Below are 20,711 nucleotides of genomic sequence, written 5' to 3' on the forward strand. Positions count from 1 at the left end.
GCACACACTGACTCAGCCTGCCACAGTGCCAGCAGTGCATGAACATACACATACAAGCTCCCACAAATGATTATAAGCTCTAACCACCAAACTGACACACAGATAAGTGAACACCCAGACACAGGCAGCAACTGGCGGACTGTATGAGATCACACTGCACTAAGCCATTATTAACACCCACATTAGACAAGGACTGGTGGTAATCTATGTATGTTGGAATGTATGTTGTGTGTCGGTGCACAGATGTTCCTTCTGAAAATGTGCATTGTTGTGTGTCTGTTCCTCAGATTTACAGAAACACCAGTCATGATGGTGCTGATGAGGATGTACTCACACCCATCCCTGGCCTGAACTCATGAGTAACTCAGACCTGAAGTGTGTGTGCGCACACATAATGACAACTCTTACCGCATGACGTCCATCTACTCTCTGCTCACACTAACCATATAGCCACAGCTCAATTGCAGATTACATGGTAAAAGTTCCCCGAGCTGTATCATCAGTCCTGCACATAAACTGTATGGTGTTCATAATATTTTATGACATGAAAGCCACACTCACTGCCTGGTTCCTGTCCGGGAGTCGGTAGTTGTGGTTCTGCAGCAGCCTGCAGCCGTCCTTGGCCAGCCGCTGGACTGCCTCCAGCCCCAGTCTGCTGGTCAGCTCCTCACGGCCGCACACGGTCCCCATCCCTCTGCCACCGCTGCCACTGCCGTCCCGCAGCGCACACACGCCACCGAGCTGCAACACAGGAGGCATGAAGACGTATCTCAGCCCACAGTCCCAGGACATGGTAAAAAAAACACTCAAAGACAGGTCAGGAAAGTTATCCAGAGGAAGGTGAAGCCAATACGGGCATAATCCAGAGGCATGCAGTGACAAGGTTTCAGGTTTTTGTCCATGTGTAGAATGAAAAGAAATAGTAATCCTGGGTCTGTCTGTCTTATCTTGTTCTCCTTGTTCTATTACAACCCGTAATTCCTTTTTATCTGTTGCACTCCTCTATTCAGTCTGCTGCTCTGTGTTAGAAGATCTGGCAGGGTAAGAGTGAGTGTGTGTGATTAGTAGTGTAAGTGGGCGGGAGTGGGTGTCTGTGTGAAAGAGTGTGTGTTAGGGAGTGTGTGTCTGTCTCCTCCCCCCGACAATAGTCCAGACTAGTCTAGTCCAAAAGAGGTAGATTAAAAAAAGCCTAAGAATAGAAATATTTAACAGAAGCAGGCAGTATATTTGATTAAAATAGTAGAGAAACTAATTGATAGACCTGACGACAAAACAAAACAAAAAACAAAAAAACATTGCATGTTCTCTGGTGTGCTTGTAGTATGATGGCTATCAGCACTGGCGGGCAGTCTGGCCTGTTTATTTTCCTTGGAAAAGGGAGAGAGAGGGATGTGTCATTTGGCCAAGAGTTGGATAACCCTTCCTGTGGGCTCAACTATCCCACGGTACCATGCTGTAAGCAGAGGGCAACACACACACACACTCATGCAAAACATTATTCATTTTGTTTACTACAAAAACACTCCCTAATGACAACTCTTATCTGGTAGAATAGCCACGTACACACAGACACACAGTCCTGTGTCCCTTGCTGCTTCCTGTAAACCTGTTTCAGCTTCCTGTCCCAGACACAGAACATACCAAGATAAACTTCTCTGTGTGTGTCTTTTCCTTTTTTTTCCAGTGTATCTTTATTTTTTTTGTTTAGTTTACTGTCTTTATTATTATTATTATTTTATTAGTCAAATTATTAAGCTCATGTTGCCACTACACTCTGTGGTGGATATTAAACTGCCTAGAGGGACTGCAGGATCAATGATCCCGATGACGCATGCTCACTGTGTTGCATAACTGGTGTAACTTGTGACATAAACAATTCACTCATAGGTCACGCAGTGTTTTAAATGCACATTTCATTTACATACAACAGGACAAGAATGAAATTTGATCTTGGGACACTCCTGCTCTGTGTGTTAACCAGCAGGGCTGAGCTGCAGATAACACAAAATGATCAAACACAGTAAAGAAAAGAAGAAAAAAAAAGATCATGAAAGAACAACAGTGAAAGGTTGTCATCGTCAAGTGCAGCCACAAATCATCAAAGCTGTGTGTGTTTTGGTCTAATTGAACAGATGTCAACTAAAACCTACATTTTGATTGTGAACAGGTGCTCCACTTCTGAAACATCTCAGGGGACACAGCAGTCCAAAGCTGGACTCAACAAGTCCCCCAGGCCATAATAAACAGTTCTTATGTTTGGTACATGTGTACATAGGTGACTACTTAAATTATTCAGTGTATTACTACCAAAGATTTTTATTATTTTACATTGTGTCAGGTATAAAATATTAACATACAACAACAAACACTAGCAAAGGTGTATCAACCATGTTGTAGACTGAGTTCTTATTAAGCTGATGGTTTTATCCTTTGCTCAACACATACACACACACACACAACATTCAGTCAGTGCAGAGTGTTTGTGGCCTATTAGTGTGGTAAAGAAGATCAATCTGTTACTCTGTCTTTACAAAAAAATAAAATTATTACCTCAAGTATTTACACTCAAACAGAACATGTGAGTCAAAACATGTTAACCACTGATATGTTTAAAGATGTATCTGTGTAATTGTGTTTAAAAGATTCACTTTTCTCTCTTCTCCCCATCTCTCTGGTGTAATCAGAGAGATGAATAATTGATCAAGCAGAAGAGGTTTTGACTGTACAGCGATGGGACCAGAAAGCAAACAGGCCTCTGTGCACTCTGCTACCACCCCATTTTCTACTGTTCATCCATGTGCCTACGTCCACATACGACCTGCACTCTGTGACCTCTAAAAGAAGCCAGTTATTCTGGACAGTGCAAAAAAAAATTCTGTGTTTGAGTGGATCAAGTTGGGTTTTAATTGACCGTATTCATTCTACTTCTTTGTTTACTGCATTGAGATGTGTCGCTTTGAGACGCCCAAACCTTGCCTGCATAGCAACAGAAAACAAACTGCAGAGCTACATGAACAAATAAAAAGCTTCTTGACTTTGCAGTTGGACTAACTCGACATTTCATTGGTGTCATACATAAAGTAGATGGAGCACCAGACAACCTTCTTATTTACTCTATCCAAAGGTAATAAAATACACAGTGCCATTCCTGTATTGTGTATGTGTGCTGATCTGTGTGTGTGTGTTACCGGACTGCTCTCCTCGCTGGGCGTGGAAGGCTCCTGGTGACTGCTCTCTGTCGTCTCAGAGTCCTGCTCTGATACTGCAACCAATCACAAACAGGAACTCATTAAAGCTTTCTCACTCACTGCATGTCTTTGTCACTCCGCCGTCTCATCTTGGAGAAAGAAGGGATACACTTTTACACTGGAAGTGGTGCTTACAATATACTTACAAGCTTTGCGAGTCTTTCGGGCGAGAGCAGCCGCCAACTCACTTTGTACCTGTTGGAAAACAGAAGTGTAATAAAATAACATAAATACATAGATAATAAAAATGCATAGGGATTTCCACAGTGACCGTTTTGATAAAGAGATGACATATGAACACACACTGACCGTGGAAGTGAGCCTCTCGAGAGCTTTCATCTGAAGAATCTCACTGCATATGTCCCTGTTGCCTTCAGAGTCTTCCTCTGACCTTGAAAGAACAGACAGAGCTTTACTTGCATCTGATGCTTCAACATTTTTCTAATCCAGCACCCCGCAGAGATAAAAGTTGCCCGTGGAGCTGCGGTGCTCTCTACACCACCCTCTGGTATAACAAAAAAAAAAAACTACAGCCACACCTCACCCAAAAATCCTTACCCACGGACATCAAGCTCTCAGAAAGGATTTATTGCAGTGAATAGCGATAGCGGTCACTTTTCTCTCACTTATTGACAACGTTTGTGGTAGCATAACCTAATTATATATGATGTTCTTGCGTTGACTTTGAAATGCTGGCACACTCCAAATCAGAAGAAACTTTATTGTGAAATTAATCCTACAAAATGACTTAATACTAAAATGTGAAGTATTGTTTTATTAAATTAGATGTTTTTGGAGCCATTCATGTGCTGTTTAAAGATGCCACTGTGACATCATCTCTTGAATTAAAACATGAGCACACACACATCATTCACTGCACACATATTAAATCATCATGTAGATAAATATATTTATAGTGTGAATATTTTATGTTCAGCAAAGCAGCCCATTTGATTCTCCCTCCCATGTGTTTTTCTAGTCCTTCACTGCCTGCATGTCTTCGTATCAAGCATCTCTCTCAGCCCCCCCCCCTTTCCCTCTTTCATGTGGTTTCATGTAAAACAGCTCCCAGACACACCCTGCTATTGATGTTACTGAAGCCCTGTGTGTGTGTGTGTGTGTGTGTGTGTGTGTGTGTGTAGCAATGCAGTGGCTCTGTGTTCAGTATGTATATAGATGTGTTACTCTTGTCGAGGATTTTGTTCCAAGCCTGAGTGCATCTGTGAATACATTTGTGTTTGACTTCATTTGTGTGTGTGTGTGCTGTATAAACAGGTGGTTGTGTTGGAGGGGTATACGCAGCATTATTCCCACAGCAATAATACAAGGTTGTAGAGTTTGTCTTCAGACTGCACCCAAGGGCCCCTCATCTAATAGGTCTTCTTACAAAACCACTGTTTGGATTGGTCTCTCCCACACACACACAGACACATACACAATCTACCCGGCACACTCCTTCTCCCTCAAGCATGCACACAAACACATGTGCAGAGCCATTTACATATGATTTGGATTTTATCAACAGATTCCAGTGGCACTGGGCCTGTGTGTGTCTACAGTGTAATCTGATAAGGGAATGATGGATGCAGACGCAGCAGAGATGGAGATAACACACAGCCCTGGGCCTGACACTTCAGTTATCTGCTCCGGCACAGACAGACAGAGAGAGAGAGACACATTAGGCAGGTAGACCATCAGATGCCTGGGAGGAACAGAAAGATACCTTTGCTGTCACTCCTGCCTCTACAGGGATGTTCATTCACAAATGCAGACATCCATTTGCAGATCACGAAAACAAGCCTATTCTGAGCCATCATGCTAAATTTATTCCCATTAGAGTCATTAAGTTTTTGTTTCAGCCTTCAGTGTGGTGACTCACCATGAGCCTAAATGTGCCAGAGCTGGCAGACAGGCACAGTAGGAGGTGTGTCACCAATCATTAGGTAGCACAGCAGTACTGATAGAAGAAATAATAGGTGCTGCTTGCACCACCTCCTTGTTCAGACCCAGTGTAAGGTGCACGCTACAAATGCTGATCTGTGATCCTTCATACAGTTTTGTGTTCTGAATGTTGCCAATCTAACAAAGCAAAGAGGGTTTGTGCTTGACAACGCATTCCTCTAGCTTGAGTGTTTCTTCACTATTCAGGCACATTTGGCCTTTTGTCCTTTCCTTTTAAAAAAAGACGGGGCTATAGATTGTCGACACTCAGCGCACCATGCAAAGCAAGCAACATTTTCTGCTAAAAGGTGTCATATTTTAGCTGCTGGCAAATTCTGCTCCTGCACAAATGCACTATATTTCAAAGAAAGGAAGCAAGGCAGCTCAGTTGTTATTGACTACTGTTACGTCCTACCACAGCTAACAATAAAGCATATACACAGACAACATGCTTCATAAAATGTAAAGCATTACATTTGATCAAAGAAACAGATTCTGCAAATTTGTGTGACAAATTGTGCTTTGTAATGGTTTCTCTGTGTGTTATAGGCCGATGAGACAATATCAGTTTTCAAACGCCAGAATTTTTTTTTTTGATATACTGTAAATGTGTTCATTGTGACATTCACGTCTAAATGTTAGCTTCTCCATAATGAGTTCACACTCTGACAAGGATAATCTTGGCAGGAACTAATCTTCAAATGGACAAATGTGGAGACTGCTGCTGCACTTGGCAGGATATTGCTTTACTGTTAAACTTTAATGCCTTCTCCTTATATATTTCCAGTAAAAAAAAAGCACTACATGTGCAAGTTTGCTTTACTGTAATGTGAAGCTAAGCGAAAGGGAGAGAGCTTCTTGCCAACAAAGTTCATTAAATTGAAACTGCACTGACAGATACAGAGGCTGCCTCCACACCAAGATGTTTGGATTTCCACCCATCGGCTGGAGTTTTAAGGGCCTCTAATGGAGACTTTTGGAAACACTGCTGGGTTTTAGCTTGAAAGCTGAGGAATTACGCAAACGCCCACATTCACTTCAGTCACTATGAGTTCCTTCCTGATTTGTCACACCTCATCATGTGACTGTTTGCCTGGAAAACAGTTAACAGCAGCCACTATCCGTGTTTTCTTCTTAAAAAAACAAAAACATATTAACATGGATCTAGCCACATCAAGCAAGAAAGTTTTCTGTATGAGATTAATATTTTACTCAATGTGCAATGATGCATGAAGCTGAAACCTTTAGACAAAAGCATGAGATTCCTGTCTTTAAAAAAAAGTACTGTAGTAGGAAATAAACAATTAACTGGTAAATGATCACAGCAAATCAGACACAGAGCCCCTTTGAGACATGCTAGGCGTGTTAACATGACCTGAATAATGATGGCAAACTAATATACATCTACTACACACAGAGCAGCAGGGGTAACCCATTTAATTAGTCGTATGCTCTTCTCTGGCATCACTGAAGAAGCAATCACTAGATGGTAAGCTTAACAACCGGGCAATGAGGCCTTATCGCGTATTCATCAGTCATCAGTATCAATTTAATGCTTGCCTCATTAGATAAAACAGCAGCAAGAGGAAAGGAGCCATAATTCACGAGGAGCACACGCAGCAGTTGCACCTGGCTGCAGATTAACTGATGGATTCACATATTAACAGATGTGGTCCAGTGGTGTAACCCGAGGTGTTTTCCTACACAGCTACTGAACAACTATTCTCCATCACACAGAGAAGCAGAGGCTGTCTGCAGAGGAATGGCTCGGCAGTAAATGAAGTCGACAGAGAGGAGCAGAGTCAAACTGACAGCGTGAGACTGCTTGATGCACATTCTCATAAATGTTTAATCGGGTGAACTTTTTTAGGTTTTTTTTAAGCAAAATATGTGAGCCAATGCAGCTTTTTTTCCACATTCGTATGACATTTATGTGAATTTCTGGAATGTATTGAAAAACATAAAGAGCATAACAGGTATGTAGACTTTCCTGAGTGTAAATTCTGCTGTCACCAACCAAAGATGAAAAGGCTCCCAAAGGGAAAAGGTGGTTTCTGGGTAAAACCCCCTCTCATCCACTCACTCTTCTGCACCCTGCCAGCCCATGGAAACACCGGCGCCCCTGCATGTCAAACACTATAATCTAAAGTAGCTGATAGAGTTCACTGAAATATGTATAGTACACTATAGTACACGTCATGAGATTTACATTAGTAAGTGTGACACTCATTTCCCCTCGCTGTCATCTATAAATGCACCCTTTGATGTTGACACACATAGGAATGTGTCGACGTGGGCTCTTGTTCCTTCACTCTCCATATATGCTGTATTTTTCATTATATACAGTCTCACACACACACACCGGTCTCACTCTCCTCTCTCATTCTCTGAGTGACAGATTGAGTTCAGTCGCAGCCTCAGCAGGAACCCCACACACAGGAGGAGCAAAGCACAAGAACTCTGGCTGACACCACTCTGTGTGCATCAGAGCCCATCTCACTATGGAAGTGATCACATCATGTTTTTGTGTATGACTGCATATCTTCTGTGGATGTGGAGGTGTGTGTGAGAGTGTGTGTGCGTGTGTGTCACACATAAGCTGATTGAGGATTTTAAACACTGAATGGAGATTAGGTTCCTCTCTGGGATTTGAGAAAGATCTTAGAGAGTGCATGTGTTTATGTTGCCAAGGACAGAAAAGTGTTGCACTTCCTCCACATCAAACATGGCTACTTGTCCCTTTAACCGCAAATCATCAGACAGACAATTGACCTCAATCATAAATCCACACTGGTAGCCTGTCACTTCAGTTTTAATATTTCACCAGAGCGATGGGCTTCTACTTCAGGTCAGTGGAGATCATCTAGTGCCTCACAAATGAGCCACAATCAGCTATGATCAAGCTGTATGACAGAAACCCCCTGACATCCGTGGAAGCAAATTTCTCCAACTTATTACATTCATTAGGGATGACGAACTTCTTCCATTGAAGTTAACTATATGTATAAAAGACCAGCAGCTAGTGTTCGTGCTGAAGATGTCCAAAAAAACTAAATTCAGAATTTTTAAAAATTACATTTTCTCTCTCTTTCTATCTCTCACTGATAGACTATCCATCCATCCATCTATCCATCCATCCATCCATCCATCCTGCATTGGACACTTACGGGCTATTGGCACCACCTCCAGAGCGAAACTGGACATAGGGCGCGAGTTGTAGAAGGAGCTTAACCGCCTCAGGCCACTCCCCCTCATTGGAGCGAAATTCACATGATGCAGAGTCGCACTCTTCGAAGCTGAACTGGTAGTAGGAGTTGGAGTCTGAAAACACCACCCGCTGGTCCACTGGGGACAGAAAGAGCAGACAGAATGTGAGAAACAGTCGGCTTCCTGTGAAACACTTTGTTCCACACACACTTTGAATACACAGACTATTAAATACAGACAGAGCCATTGTGTTAAGACATTAGTTGAGAGGAAATCAATGAAATGTTTCAGGTTGTGCTCAAAACAAAGTCATGAATAATTGAGCATCTTCAACTGTAACAGCTATTCAGGAATTAGAGTGTGCCAAGACCTGGAAGTAAATGAGATTCAGCTATTTTTCTTCTTAGTTCTAGAGACAGAGTACAGACACAGCGCTAACAACAAAATCCGGATAAACTCGTATGAGTTATTATGGATTAAGCCGGGCAGATGAAGTGCACCTGAGCTGCATGTGTTCAACACTAACTGCCTTTGAATATCATCTTTCCATTTAGATATGATTATTTTTCTGCTCTGTTCACACCCAGGCACTGATGCTGATATTAGATTAAAACAGTCTCAGTCCATGTGTAGCAGTGTGTTGACATGGTTACAGATGAATAATGGAGGAGGATGTTTTAGGCAGAATAATCACTGAGATCATTGGCAGCTGATTCCCAGTCTCAGATTAATTTTACCTCGTGGACAGTTAATCTCAGAAAGGTTCCATCAATATCTTTACAAGACAAGATCTCAATTACAATCTGGAGAATGAGTATAACGGTGTGTATTGTTGCTGTAAGGACGATTATTAATTCTGAAGCACAGTGTGCTTGTGTGTGTGTGTGTGCTTTTACCAGACAGCAAGACTCCGAGCTCCAACAGCACCTGCCAGACACGCACAGCAGTAGTCCGACAGCGCACGTACACACACTGCTCACACAGCCACTGCACCAACTCCACTCCCACATAGCTGCGCCTGTTGAGACACACAAACACGTCTTCAGGATATGATGCATGAAGCGTGTATACATACACATGCAGGCCTTTTCCCTTTTTTTTTTATTCAATCGATATCTATTGATTATTCATTAGTTCTCTGTAAGCCGTTTCCTCTAAATCACTGAATACACTCCGTCTGCATTAACCCAAATAAACTGCTTGTGTATGTGTGTGGGTGTATGTACAATGATGGTTAAGAGTTTCTATTTATACTCGTGTCCAGATGTTCACATTTATCTCATGTACTACATGCGCTGTGTTATCCTGCATCATGACCACTCTGTGCTCTTCTATACAATATCTTACGTCCCATTTTGGTCATCTTACTGTGTAAACAGCCTGATTTGAGGAGCTCAATGATGACTGGTGAGTCAGTGGATGATGCTTCACTGGACTCATTGATTTATCTCTGCACACAGACACACACAGAGACAGAGACAAGTGTACCGTATGATTCTGGCCAGGTGTATCTTGTCTTTAGCTGGGTATGGTCCATGAGAGAGAAAGGCATTCCTCACAGCCCGACCAGCGCATGGAAAACTCTGGGAACAAGACTGACACACATACATTCACAGACATGTTGTTATAATTATGTTTAAAATCAGCTTTCAAAATCAGAAGTGCATCAGAAATGACACAAACACCTCTCAGTGTTGGTTGAATATGATGTTTTTAGAGAGCTAAAGCGGCTATATGCTGCTGTCATTGACCACAACCGCAAGGACAGCTGGATTTCACTCCCCCTGAGGAATAAAGCATTGACTGTGTCTACATGCTCTGCAATAATCCAGCTATTGACACTATCTACTGTAAAGACCATATTTCAACTGAACTGTTTACATCAGCTGTTCTATTCTATGCACATTTTCCTTTACATGCAGCACAGAGTCTGCTTCCCCTTCACAGCTGATTGAGCTCCATCAACATGACTTGTGCACAATGTAACAACAAAGACTATTTTCAAACTTGTATTCTCTTGTAGTGCAGCTTTCTGGCTGCTGCTACTTTTCCTTGAAAATATGTCAGTAGGTAGAGCACCTACTGTGAGGTAGAGATTCTAGTTTATATAAAACACTTTCATGTTTCCTATTCTCCTGTAATGTAGACATTTATTGTGTAAGTGCTCATCCTGGTACTGGTTAACATGTTGCCTGCAGTGCAATTTACTGAACGATACAAAGTGACTCCAAATAAACTCCAAGGACCATTGTGCCATGGGAGGGGGAACAGAAAGATGCACGAGCGCAGAATGTTAAGCACGACAATCACGGTGGACCTCAGGACAAGGCAACCTGCCTTGTTTGTCTGACCCAAGGCTTCTTTTCGTAGGAACTCATGGACACCAGGCGCATTATCCTGCTTTGGGTGCCACATCAGTGTCACGTTTTACTGAGCCAAGATAAAAAGCCAATAATAAAAAAAATAATAATAAAACACTGCTGAAGGACAAACAACCAAGAGGACACTGCAACAGATGTGCTCATGAATAAGCAGCACCTTCACCTCAGATGTTTATTTCTTTACTTTTTTATTTCCTTAGCTGAAGTTTTCAGTATTGAAAAAGAACTTATGAGATATTTAAACCCTGTAGCCTTTTCAGAGTACAGTATTAAAATATTTGCCAAACTGCATGACAAATTAAGACTCTCAGAGAGTGTGTGTGTGCGTGTGTGTATGAAGTTGTTGAAACTAACCTGGAGAGCCCAAGTTAATAACACTGCTGATGTCATCTGTATTGGGGCTAAATAAACACACTCTAGCTTGACAGCTTAACTGGAAGGATGACCTCACATGCATGTGTTTCAGTAATTTATTTACCTTGTGTACGGCAGGTCCACCGCTTGGTCCAGGTATAGTGTCAGGTGATTGCTGTTGAAACAAAACAAGTGATCAGAGTCAACACACACACAGAGTAAATACACTGAACAAGCTGTGAGATAAGAAAGACCAGTTTTACCTTTCCAAAAAACATTAGTCAGGGTTTGTTTAAACTAACAGCAGTAATAAGAACTGCTAATAAACACACAATTACATTAAGTACCCTGACACATCACAAAATCAATCACTCATCGACACCAGGAACAAATACGCCCACCAGTGGAAACCAAATTACAGTAAAATCAGTCCAACATTCACATCACACCAAGCAGTGAGGTCATAACAAATCTCTTCATGGTTACTACCATCATGCCATCATGTTGCAGCCTTTACCCTATAGGTGCATCCACTCCACCTCTACTTCCCTTTATCAGGAAATAAGCTCTTAATCTTTATGGACTATTGTGGCACTAGGCAGGCAACAGTGTTGACACTGTGGTGGTCATAAAATAGTTTAAAAATGATTTAAGGTGAGATGTTTGATCAAGTAGTGTAGAAACGGCACCGCAGGCAAATTGATTTATGTTTTGCTTCATCTTCTTTAATCTGCTGCTTAATTAAAACTAATCCTTTTTTAAACTTTTAATCACCACAGTTAATAAATAATTGTGTTTTATCTGCTAATAATGTTCTGGCAGGAGGTATTTGTATTAAATCCCACATTATTTTCCAAATATTGTACAGATTTAAGAAGAAACCCGTTAAATCTGTTAATCTGTTACTATAAACCACACAGGAAAGCCTTTACACTTGCTCTTAAAGTGTTAACTTTCCTCCTTCAATTGTTTTACAGCACACGACAACAGAACTTCTGTTAACTAAGACCAACAAAAAAAGGCTGATGTCGAAGTGAAGACGCTCTGCAAATAAAATAAGACACATTTATGGCACACACAGTCTACTGCTTATCAGTTTATATCTAAAATATCACAGCATCTACTCTGACTTGTTATAGTGTGAAATGCAATATGAACAGAAACCATTGAGTGTCTTTCAATGGGAGGATAAAGAGTGCAGTTAGCTCTGTCATGCACCAAGGGCAGTGAGGGACGCCATCAAGAGGTGGGTGTATTATCTGACAGAGTTAAGCAGCCCCTTAACAAACAGGAAGCATGTTTGATAGAGTTATGAGCTTAAGCACCGCTAGGAGAAAATAATGTCTATGGCCAGTTAGTAAAACTTCTAGTCCTCTGCACATGAGGGGATTATAGTGTAGCTTTAACCAAAGATGATGGATTCATGAAGATTATCTTCCAGCTTCAACATTAAAGTGATTTTTTTTTCAGTTGATCACTGTCACAAAATGTAGAGCGTCATTAGAGCATCAGATACTGGCTTTGTGGTGGTGGTAGATTTGTATTAGGATGACGATCACGCTGCCAGTGTTCATTAAAACGAGACAGATGAGAAACTCCTGCAATAGGAGTGCAACTGGTCTGGTGAGATCAGGCAGCAAAGCGGGATCACTGATAGAGTCGTTGGTTTGAATCCCAGTGGATTCAAACCAAGCCTTCACAGAAAAACAGAGGCTGTGCTTTAGCGACTGTTGCTGCCCTTTGCTCTCTCAGTGGCTGCCGATAAGAAACCACAAGATGATGACAGAGAGAGAGAGAGAGAGAGAGAGAGAGAGAGAGATTCAGGGAGACCCAGTGAACTCCAGCAACTGTGGAAGATAGATGTAGATGAAGAAACACAAATGAGCTAAAGTGCAAGAGCAGAAAGAATAGAGGAGGGCATTTCACAATAGTCTATGAATATATGACAGTGGATATGAGCATGACAGATGGAGAGGAAAGGAGATGAGGCAGTGAGAGATCATTTTAATTATAATTGTGAATGAGAGGAAGAATGAGGAGGACAAAGACAGAGTGGGAGAGAAGCGCTCGGCTGCGGCTTTGGGTTGCAAGAAAATGAAATAGAGTGATGATTACAGAGATGTAGAGCAGTGAGTGTGATCCTCATTACAGCAATGATACTGTCTCAGATGTCACAGGCTCACACACACAAGAGAATTTATACTAGCCACACACATTTTTTCTTAAAGTTACTCACAGGTCACTGAATTTTCATAGCAGAAATGACTCACCGTGCTTCTTTTGATTCTTAGAATCAATACTACTGATGACACTAGCTTTGCTAAGCACAAAGACAGGTAACAGGTGGCTTGAAACGTATGTTTGATCTGTACAAAAGCCAGTGCATGAAATCCTTTTTATCTGCTGGTGCAGGTTTAAACAACCTCAACCATCATCACTGTGAAAGAGCAGCTAATCCAGGAACCCTCCAGCTACCTGTCAGTGGTGTAACACACACACACATACACCTGCAGCCTCAAAACATGGTTCTGCCTTAAATGTTCAGCTTCTGAATTGCAGCTCTTGTCATTATAACAGTGCCTGTATTGTTGTTTACTATGAAAATCAGTCAATTGTTGATGTGGCAATACACTAAATTTGAGTAGGCTACAGTTTTCACTGTTTTTGATCATTTCATGGAGGCAAAAGAAGAATCAGAAAGAAGAGTTGCCCTCATACTGACGTCCAAAAACACTGTTTTCTCAGTGGCCCTAAAAGTTAAGACTACAGTTTCACACTTATCAGAAAAAGCTCAGTTCTCAGCCGCTCCGTGTGGACATACTGCCTGATATCAGTGAAGATGAGAGCAGGTTTCTGTGTTTGGACTGAGGGTTAAGTAGAGCACACCAGCCAGCCAAGCACATAGACTAAATAAATTGCTTCTGACTCTTGCTATCTCTGTCTAGTTCCTTATTTCTCTCTTTTTGTCTTGGTCGCTCTATCTTATCGCTTCATCTCTTTGTCTGCTGAACACAGATCTCTCAAGAGGTCTTTGTTTTTCCACCATCATCTCTCCTCACAACCACACTCGAGACACACCAGCACCAGGAGGTGTTTCATTCACACCGTATCACACAACAAGAGAACTTTCTGAGGAGAGGAGAGGAGAGGAGAGGAGAGGAGAGGAGAGGAGAGGAGAGGAGAGGAGAGGAGAGGAGAGGAGAGGAGAGGAGAGGAGAGGAGAGGAGAGGAGAGGAGAGGAGAGGAGAGGATGAAGATGAATGGTGAGGAATGAACGCTATAAAGAGAGAGTGCATGCTGACACGCTTATCTGTGTGATGACTTCAAAGTGTGTAGAGAGAGAGAGCAGGAGGGAGCGAGGTCATTATCTGCAAGAAATGGATTACTCTCAGATTAGATTGCTGAGCACAGTGAAGAGCTGGAGTACGGTATGCTTGGCAAGGCCCCCTCTCTCTCTTTCACACACACAGTCCTGTCGACTCATTCGTCAGACAAGGAAGTCAAAATGGAGACATCAAAACAGCTTGATGGACACATAAGCATACAAACACACACAGTAAAGCTGCAGTCAGCAGCACTGTCTAAACTGGTTAAAGGGTTAAATAATATTTTTATATGCAAATATTTACATGTGACCAGCTTTTGTCTGATTAGTTTCAGAATAATAGCATTAAATGTAATATTTTGTGCATGTAAACAGAGTGAATGAGCCTGATTTAATCTGGATTATCAAGGGTACACCAAACTTTGTGTTCTGGTTTCTCTATGTTTTATCACTTGTGTAAGCCAAAATTGATCTATTTTAAACGTATTATTGTGTATTTGTTGTTGTGCCTAAATAATTTTACTTCCATCTTGTACATGCAGTGAATCGCTTCAGAGATAGTGTTTGTATACCGCTCACTCTGTGGTGTCTCTCGCTCTCTCGCTCTCTCTCTCTCTCTCTCCACCCCTCACTTGTCCTTTCATCTTTCTTATTTCTATGTATAATGCAGTTATGGATGTGAAATATTGCTGGCAGACATAAAAACACATCACAACAAGCCACAGTTTCTGCATCTGTAATGCAGAAAAAAGATCGTCTGAGGAATATCATCAACTTTCCTCTAAGACAGTGATCATAAAGCTGGATAGCTCTTGCATAATCTCATTTTACCGCCTAAAGGGGTATACTGTATATTCATATGCACCATTTGTGGGTCACGATATTATATGTCAGAAATCCACCACTTCACAAACAGCACCAAGAGTAATGTTATAAATAGAAAAATCTGATATTATATGTTTCAGCAGCACACTTCTCAAAGTGAGAGAAAGACGAAAATCCTGATTAAACTGAAACCTCCTCCTCAGCCTTCAGCAACTTAAGATCATGTATGATCTTGGCAGTAGGACAAATAGCTGTAGGCTCCTAATACAGCATAGAGGCAGCATTTATAACAGGTTCAGGATCAGCTGGGCAGGATATCAAATCCTTGGTGAGTAGGCTCACATTTGGGCCAAGTGGTGGGATGTCGGCAGCAGTATAGTTAATGCTGCAAGAAGTAGTCTGAAGCTCAAAGATAGCATGGAGCATATGGGATTGCAGAGCGTAGACAAAGACAAATGCAGTATAGAAAAGGGCCTTACAGTACAATGTGGGGTACACGCTTGACCAGGCTGCATAAAAACAGAAAAAGACACACTTCTGAGGAAGAGTGGAACTATTTCCTTCTCTCTTTCCTTGCACTTGTGTTCATAAAGTTGAGAAAATTCCTCTGGGTTGCTGTCTAGCACAGACAAAAAAGGATAAAAAGTCTACCACCTCATCCCTGAGTAAAGCCTCATGACCTGCACAACATTCACACTCACACTTTTTTTTAAGCTGCTGTGGTGAAGCAGCTGCTGACGACTATATAAAGCACAAAAAAAAATTAGCAGACTGTTAGCAAACCTCTCTACTCCTGTTACTTTAAAGCCAATAAAGTACTAAAAATTGAATACCAGAACATGTTACAACAAAAGGATAATCTAAGGTGAGGCTGCCTGGAACCAAGAGCGACAGAGGCTGCGAACTCACTTCGTAAACTGTCGGCAAACATCAATGAAACACATGAGGCAATGTGAAACACTGCTTAAGTCAGCTGTTGTGTCTGCACAAGTCTGCACTTCTGGAGGAGAGAGGACATTTCTAAATCGTTGTTATTATTATTATTATTATTATTATTATTATTATTATTATTATTTCACCTTTTGACACATTGGAGTGTGTACCAGGTGAAGCACCGGCAACTGCCAGAGTCTAGAGAGGACCAGTCTGCACGGAACAGCCATACCTTTACACTACTTACCCATGCCTCATCACACTCACCCACACATGAACACACACAGCGCACACATCGAATTAGACGACAGAAGGGGAAGAAAAAACATCTGTATCTCCTCAGTCTTCTCTTATTTTTGTAGCACAAAAACTACAAGAATGCAAACATCAGCTATACTTAACGGAGAGTCAAGTGTAAAAGTGTATTGCAACTATTAATAAAGATAATAATTTTGATGTCTTGGACTCATTTCTGGATGTCACAATTTGCATAGCATATGTCTTAAATTTGTTTTGATGGAAAATGTTGGTATAACAGCAGACAGAGTGGTCTCAATCTGCAGGCCATTTAGACATCACTTAAAATAACCAGATGTAACATGACATAAACTGTTCGTCTCCTCTGTGTGCTGTGGGGCTTTACACTACAAATGTTGCATATTTTTAGCACATCTGGGTCCAGTGGGACTGGAAGTCCGGGCACACTGTCTCAGATTCCCCACAGAAGGAACCAGGGACATGTTACTGTTGTTGTTGTTGTTTTTTTCTTCTCCTGGCTGCCAGTGATGATGAAGATGAGCAGAGCTGACACTCAGAGCAGCCGTCTGGCCTGTCAGGTGTGTTCGTTCCACATCAGGGCACACACATTTACTGCTTAGTTGACCAGCCATCATGAAACAGAACCTGAAGACCCATGAGGCAGATCAGACGGCTGGTTTACAAATTTGCTGGATCATATTAGACAAAAAATATTTTATTGTCTAATATAATCCATATAAATTGGTAAGAAATAGTAAAGAGTTGCCTGAATCTGTATTGTGGAGGCTGTGTATAGTTACTTCTGTATGCAGGTAGGTGTGTGTGCGTAGTGAATCATGGTGATGGTGGTGTTGCCTTGACTACAGGAGTGTGAAGGTATGGTGTCCAACAGCAGTTCTGGTTATTATGGATGTGGGCGCGCACACACACACTCGCTCTCTCTCTCACACACACACACACACAGTCTGCGACAGCAACGCTTGTGGCAAAAATGAAAACACCTGAGTCGTGACGGGGTTACGAAACGGCCTCAGAGCCGAGTGTCCGGTCACCTGAACGGCTAAATGATCACACCGTCACCATCAGAACACCAAACACGGAAGGACGGACAGTCGTTCAGTCAGTCTGTCAGCAGTCGGGTTGAAATACTCACGCTCTTCTTCCGCAGGTGCAGCCCGTGCTTGAGGAGCCCCGGCAGATCCCGGATTTTGTGTTTGAGCTGCGCTTGGTCCCGTGCGCTCCTGTTCCACCTTAAGCCCGCGAGCAAGCCGTCCTCTGCGGGCTCGGAGTCCTCCATGGCCCCCCCCCCTCTCTTTTTCCTTCTCCTGTCTGTCCTCGAGCTGCCTGCCTGAGCTTCCCTGCTGTCTTTAATATATCCTCACAAGGCGCACTGCCGCCGCCGCCCGCGCCCGTTCGCCATTTCCCCCCGCCTCGCGCTCACACTCAGCGACCTGCATCTGCAGCCAAACCGCGCGCGGCGTTAACGACCTACTGAATGCGTTCCGCAACACGCGACGCTCCTGCTCCACCCAATGGCTCGCTCGTCCTGCTGCTCGGTACTACCAGGTTGATGTGTGTGTGTGTGTGTGTGTGTGTGTGTGTGTGTGTGTGTGTGTGTCCGGGGAGGGGTGTCACAGGTGCATAGAAGCATTGCATCACTTCCACCTTTCATATTACTACATGTATGGACTGAGAAAAGAGGAGCGCGAGGTTAACCATCATATCACATCAAGTGTTGTGGCGGCGGCGCAGGTGACGTCACGCACCTGGTGTTTACTTGTTTGATGTTTTGTTTATTTGTTTCCTGCATTAATAAGTTTAAAACAACACAAAGGACAACAGCCTCTGGGGGGGGGGAGGGACGGAAAAAGACGAACAGCAGCGTGTAGGGCTGTAGGCTACGTCACCACTTTACCTGGCTCAAATTTCCATAGGTAAACAAAGGGCAGCCCCCCCCCTCTCTCTCTCTCCCTCTGTGTGTGTGTGTGTCCCCCTTCTCTTTCTCTCCCTGTGTGTGTGTGTGTGCCCCCCCCCCCACACACACACACACACACACTAGTATTGCAGGTATTTCGTCCCAGCATGTGAATCCTGTGGAGTGAAACATAAGTGTGGTCTCAACCACCCAGGTGGGGGTTGCTGAAGATGAGACAGATGAGAAGATGGGACACCATTGTCTCTTATGACCATAATCCGGTATATAAAACTTGCTCAATATATTTTTAAGATTCCTCTTACATCATAAAGTGCAACAAAGCTTTTCTCATTCTGAATCTCCAGCTGTGGGAGTCAATGGGAGTCAATGTGGTCGCCTCATGCAACACACATCGTAATCAATGCAAAGCCAAACTGTGTCTTTTCTTCCTGTATACTATCTTTGAGGCTTTCTATTCACTGTCTGGTTTAAGTGCAGCCTCCCTGTGAAGCTGTGGAATAATTTGATTAAAGAATCCAACTGAATATAATATAAAAGAGAATTTAATTCACATTCAATCGATCCTGGAGGATCTGAGCCTCCACATGACATGAGTTCAGCTGGAGTGCAGTGGGTTCAGTTGTATAACTCAGATGTCGAGACTGCTTCTCGATAGGAGTTGTAATCTGGGATAATTGGCCCCCTTTCAGGGAGTCAGATTATACCAACACCACGGCTGTCAGAGGTAATGAGCCAGCATTTATACTGTTTAGCAGCTGAATAACATACAAAAAGAGGGTCTTTATTTTGGTTTTGATCACATGTCGAACTCAAGTTAGGTGCTTAATCAGACTCACATAAAGGAAGAGAACAGCGTGGTGTGTTACTCACTGCACCTGGGATGATACTGTCACCTTCACCATGAATGATGCATCGATATTTTACTCACACCCTTCAACTCTGCCTGTAATCACTGAATTTTGAAGCAACGATCAGGGCAACTGGTGGATTACCTGGAAATCTGTATGTATATCATTAGCTTCTCAGGGTTCAGATCTGTGAATACATCATGTTTGTGATGTGTAAACAGGCACTGGGAACAGACTGAAGCCTGACAAGTTTTTGTTGCGAAATCCGTCATGTAGCTGTGAAAATGTCAGGGACAAAGAAACAGAACAGTCATTGAGGCTCCTGCAAATCCAGCCCCTAGATTCAGACTGAGGTATTTCTCATTTAATATTTATCATATACAGAGTCTCATTTAGTCAACAATCCAAGTTTGTAAAGCGGAAGAGTCGTGGCGACATGTTCTCAGCAGTGACTGGATGTCCAGAGGTAAAAAGGGGAGCTGGGACCTCAGTATTAAGAGGAGAAAAAAACATAATTTGGTGCACACCAGATGTTTTTTCAACAAAAAAAATAGTCAGCAATCTAGCTAGCACTGTGTGCCTGTCTCAGATTACATGAGGAGCATCCAGTCCCAGTCATAATGGCCGGTCATAGAGGCCACTCTGCCTGCATATGCACACTGTGTTGACAGTATGATAACTCTCACTGCCTGAAGGGGCGACACCAACATTCTGCAGTGTAGCTTTATTTTATATTAAACACTACAACTGTATTCATCTTTATTTAATACAGTCATATGGGTTGGAGGTTGTGGGCAGGCTTCACACACCACGGACCTGCCGAATGAGTGGTCCAACCTGACATGGCACATTTGTTTATAAAAATACAGAACAAAAGATTCAGAGCAGCCTTGACATCAGTCAAACAATTTTCCATGAAATTTACAAAGAATGCTTGAAAGCATGGTCACATCAGGGGCTTTATGAGGGAGATTCGGTGGACAAACCCGAAACTCTTTGGACCACTGTGGAGAGAAAGAGTCCTGATAATCAGTGGAATTTCTCCACAGAAGTCTAGAAGTTTAACTTTCAGAGGACTTTGGTGACTACAGTAAATCTGAAGAATGTTGCAAATTTCATATTTAGACCCATAGAACCAACAATCCCCTAAAAGTGAAAGAAGAAAATAAGGAAAACACTCAGTATTCAGACAAATGCTGAAGAAGCAGAAGAAGAGAAGGGGACTTTGGTCTTTCTTGTGCCGAGTCTGGAGGATGATGAAATGTGCTGCTCTGCGGTCCTTGGGGACCACGCTGAGACCAGGGACGCTGATACATGCATGCACACACACATACACACACACACAGTCACACACACACACAGTCACATATGCACACACAGCAAAATCAAATAAAACGTAAGCGTAGAGCCCACAGAAGTGCATATACAGTATGATGATTCTACTGTATGATGAAG

The 20,711-nt window shown here is 42.5% G+C and overlaps 1 protein-coding gene across 1 annotated transcript in view; it reads right to left on the bottom strand.

Moving 5' to 3' along the window:
• The window catches only part of rapgef5a (Rap guanine nucleotide exchange factor (GEF) 5a), a 34,768-nt gene extending 16,732 nt beyond the window's left edge, over positions 1-18,036 (bottom strand). Inside the window, exons 1-9 of the mRNA XM_028398038.1 lie at positions 17,626-18,036; positions 11,256-11,306; positions 9,885-9,991; positions 9,293-9,414; positions 8,357-8,534; positions 3,558-3,639; positions 3,395-3,443; positions 3,189-3,262; positions 562-741 (exon numbers count right to left, since the gene is read on the bottom strand). Of these exons, the coding sequence (XP_028253839.1) occupies positions 562-741; positions 3,189-3,262; positions 3,395-3,443; positions 3,558-3,639; positions 8,357-8,534; positions 9,293-9,414; positions 9,885-9,991; positions 11,256-11,306; positions 17,626-17,769 (987 nt within the window). The 5' untranslated portion in view covers positions 17,770-18,036. The remainder of the gene's footprint in view (positions 1-561; positions 742-3,188; positions 3,263-3,394; positions 3,444-3,557; positions 3,640-8,356; positions 8,535-9,292; positions 9,415-9,884; positions 9,992-11,255; positions 11,307-17,625) is intronic.
• Between the last annotated feature and the right edge of the window lie 2,675 nt (positions 18,037-20,711).

Source organism: Parambassis ranga, chromosome 2 (genome assembly GCF_900634625.1).
Source record: "Parambassis ranga chromosome 2, fParRan2.1, whole genome shotgun sequence".
Classification (NCBI taxonomy): Eukaryota; Metazoa; Chordata; class Actinopteri; family Ambassidae; genus Parambassis; species Parambassis ranga.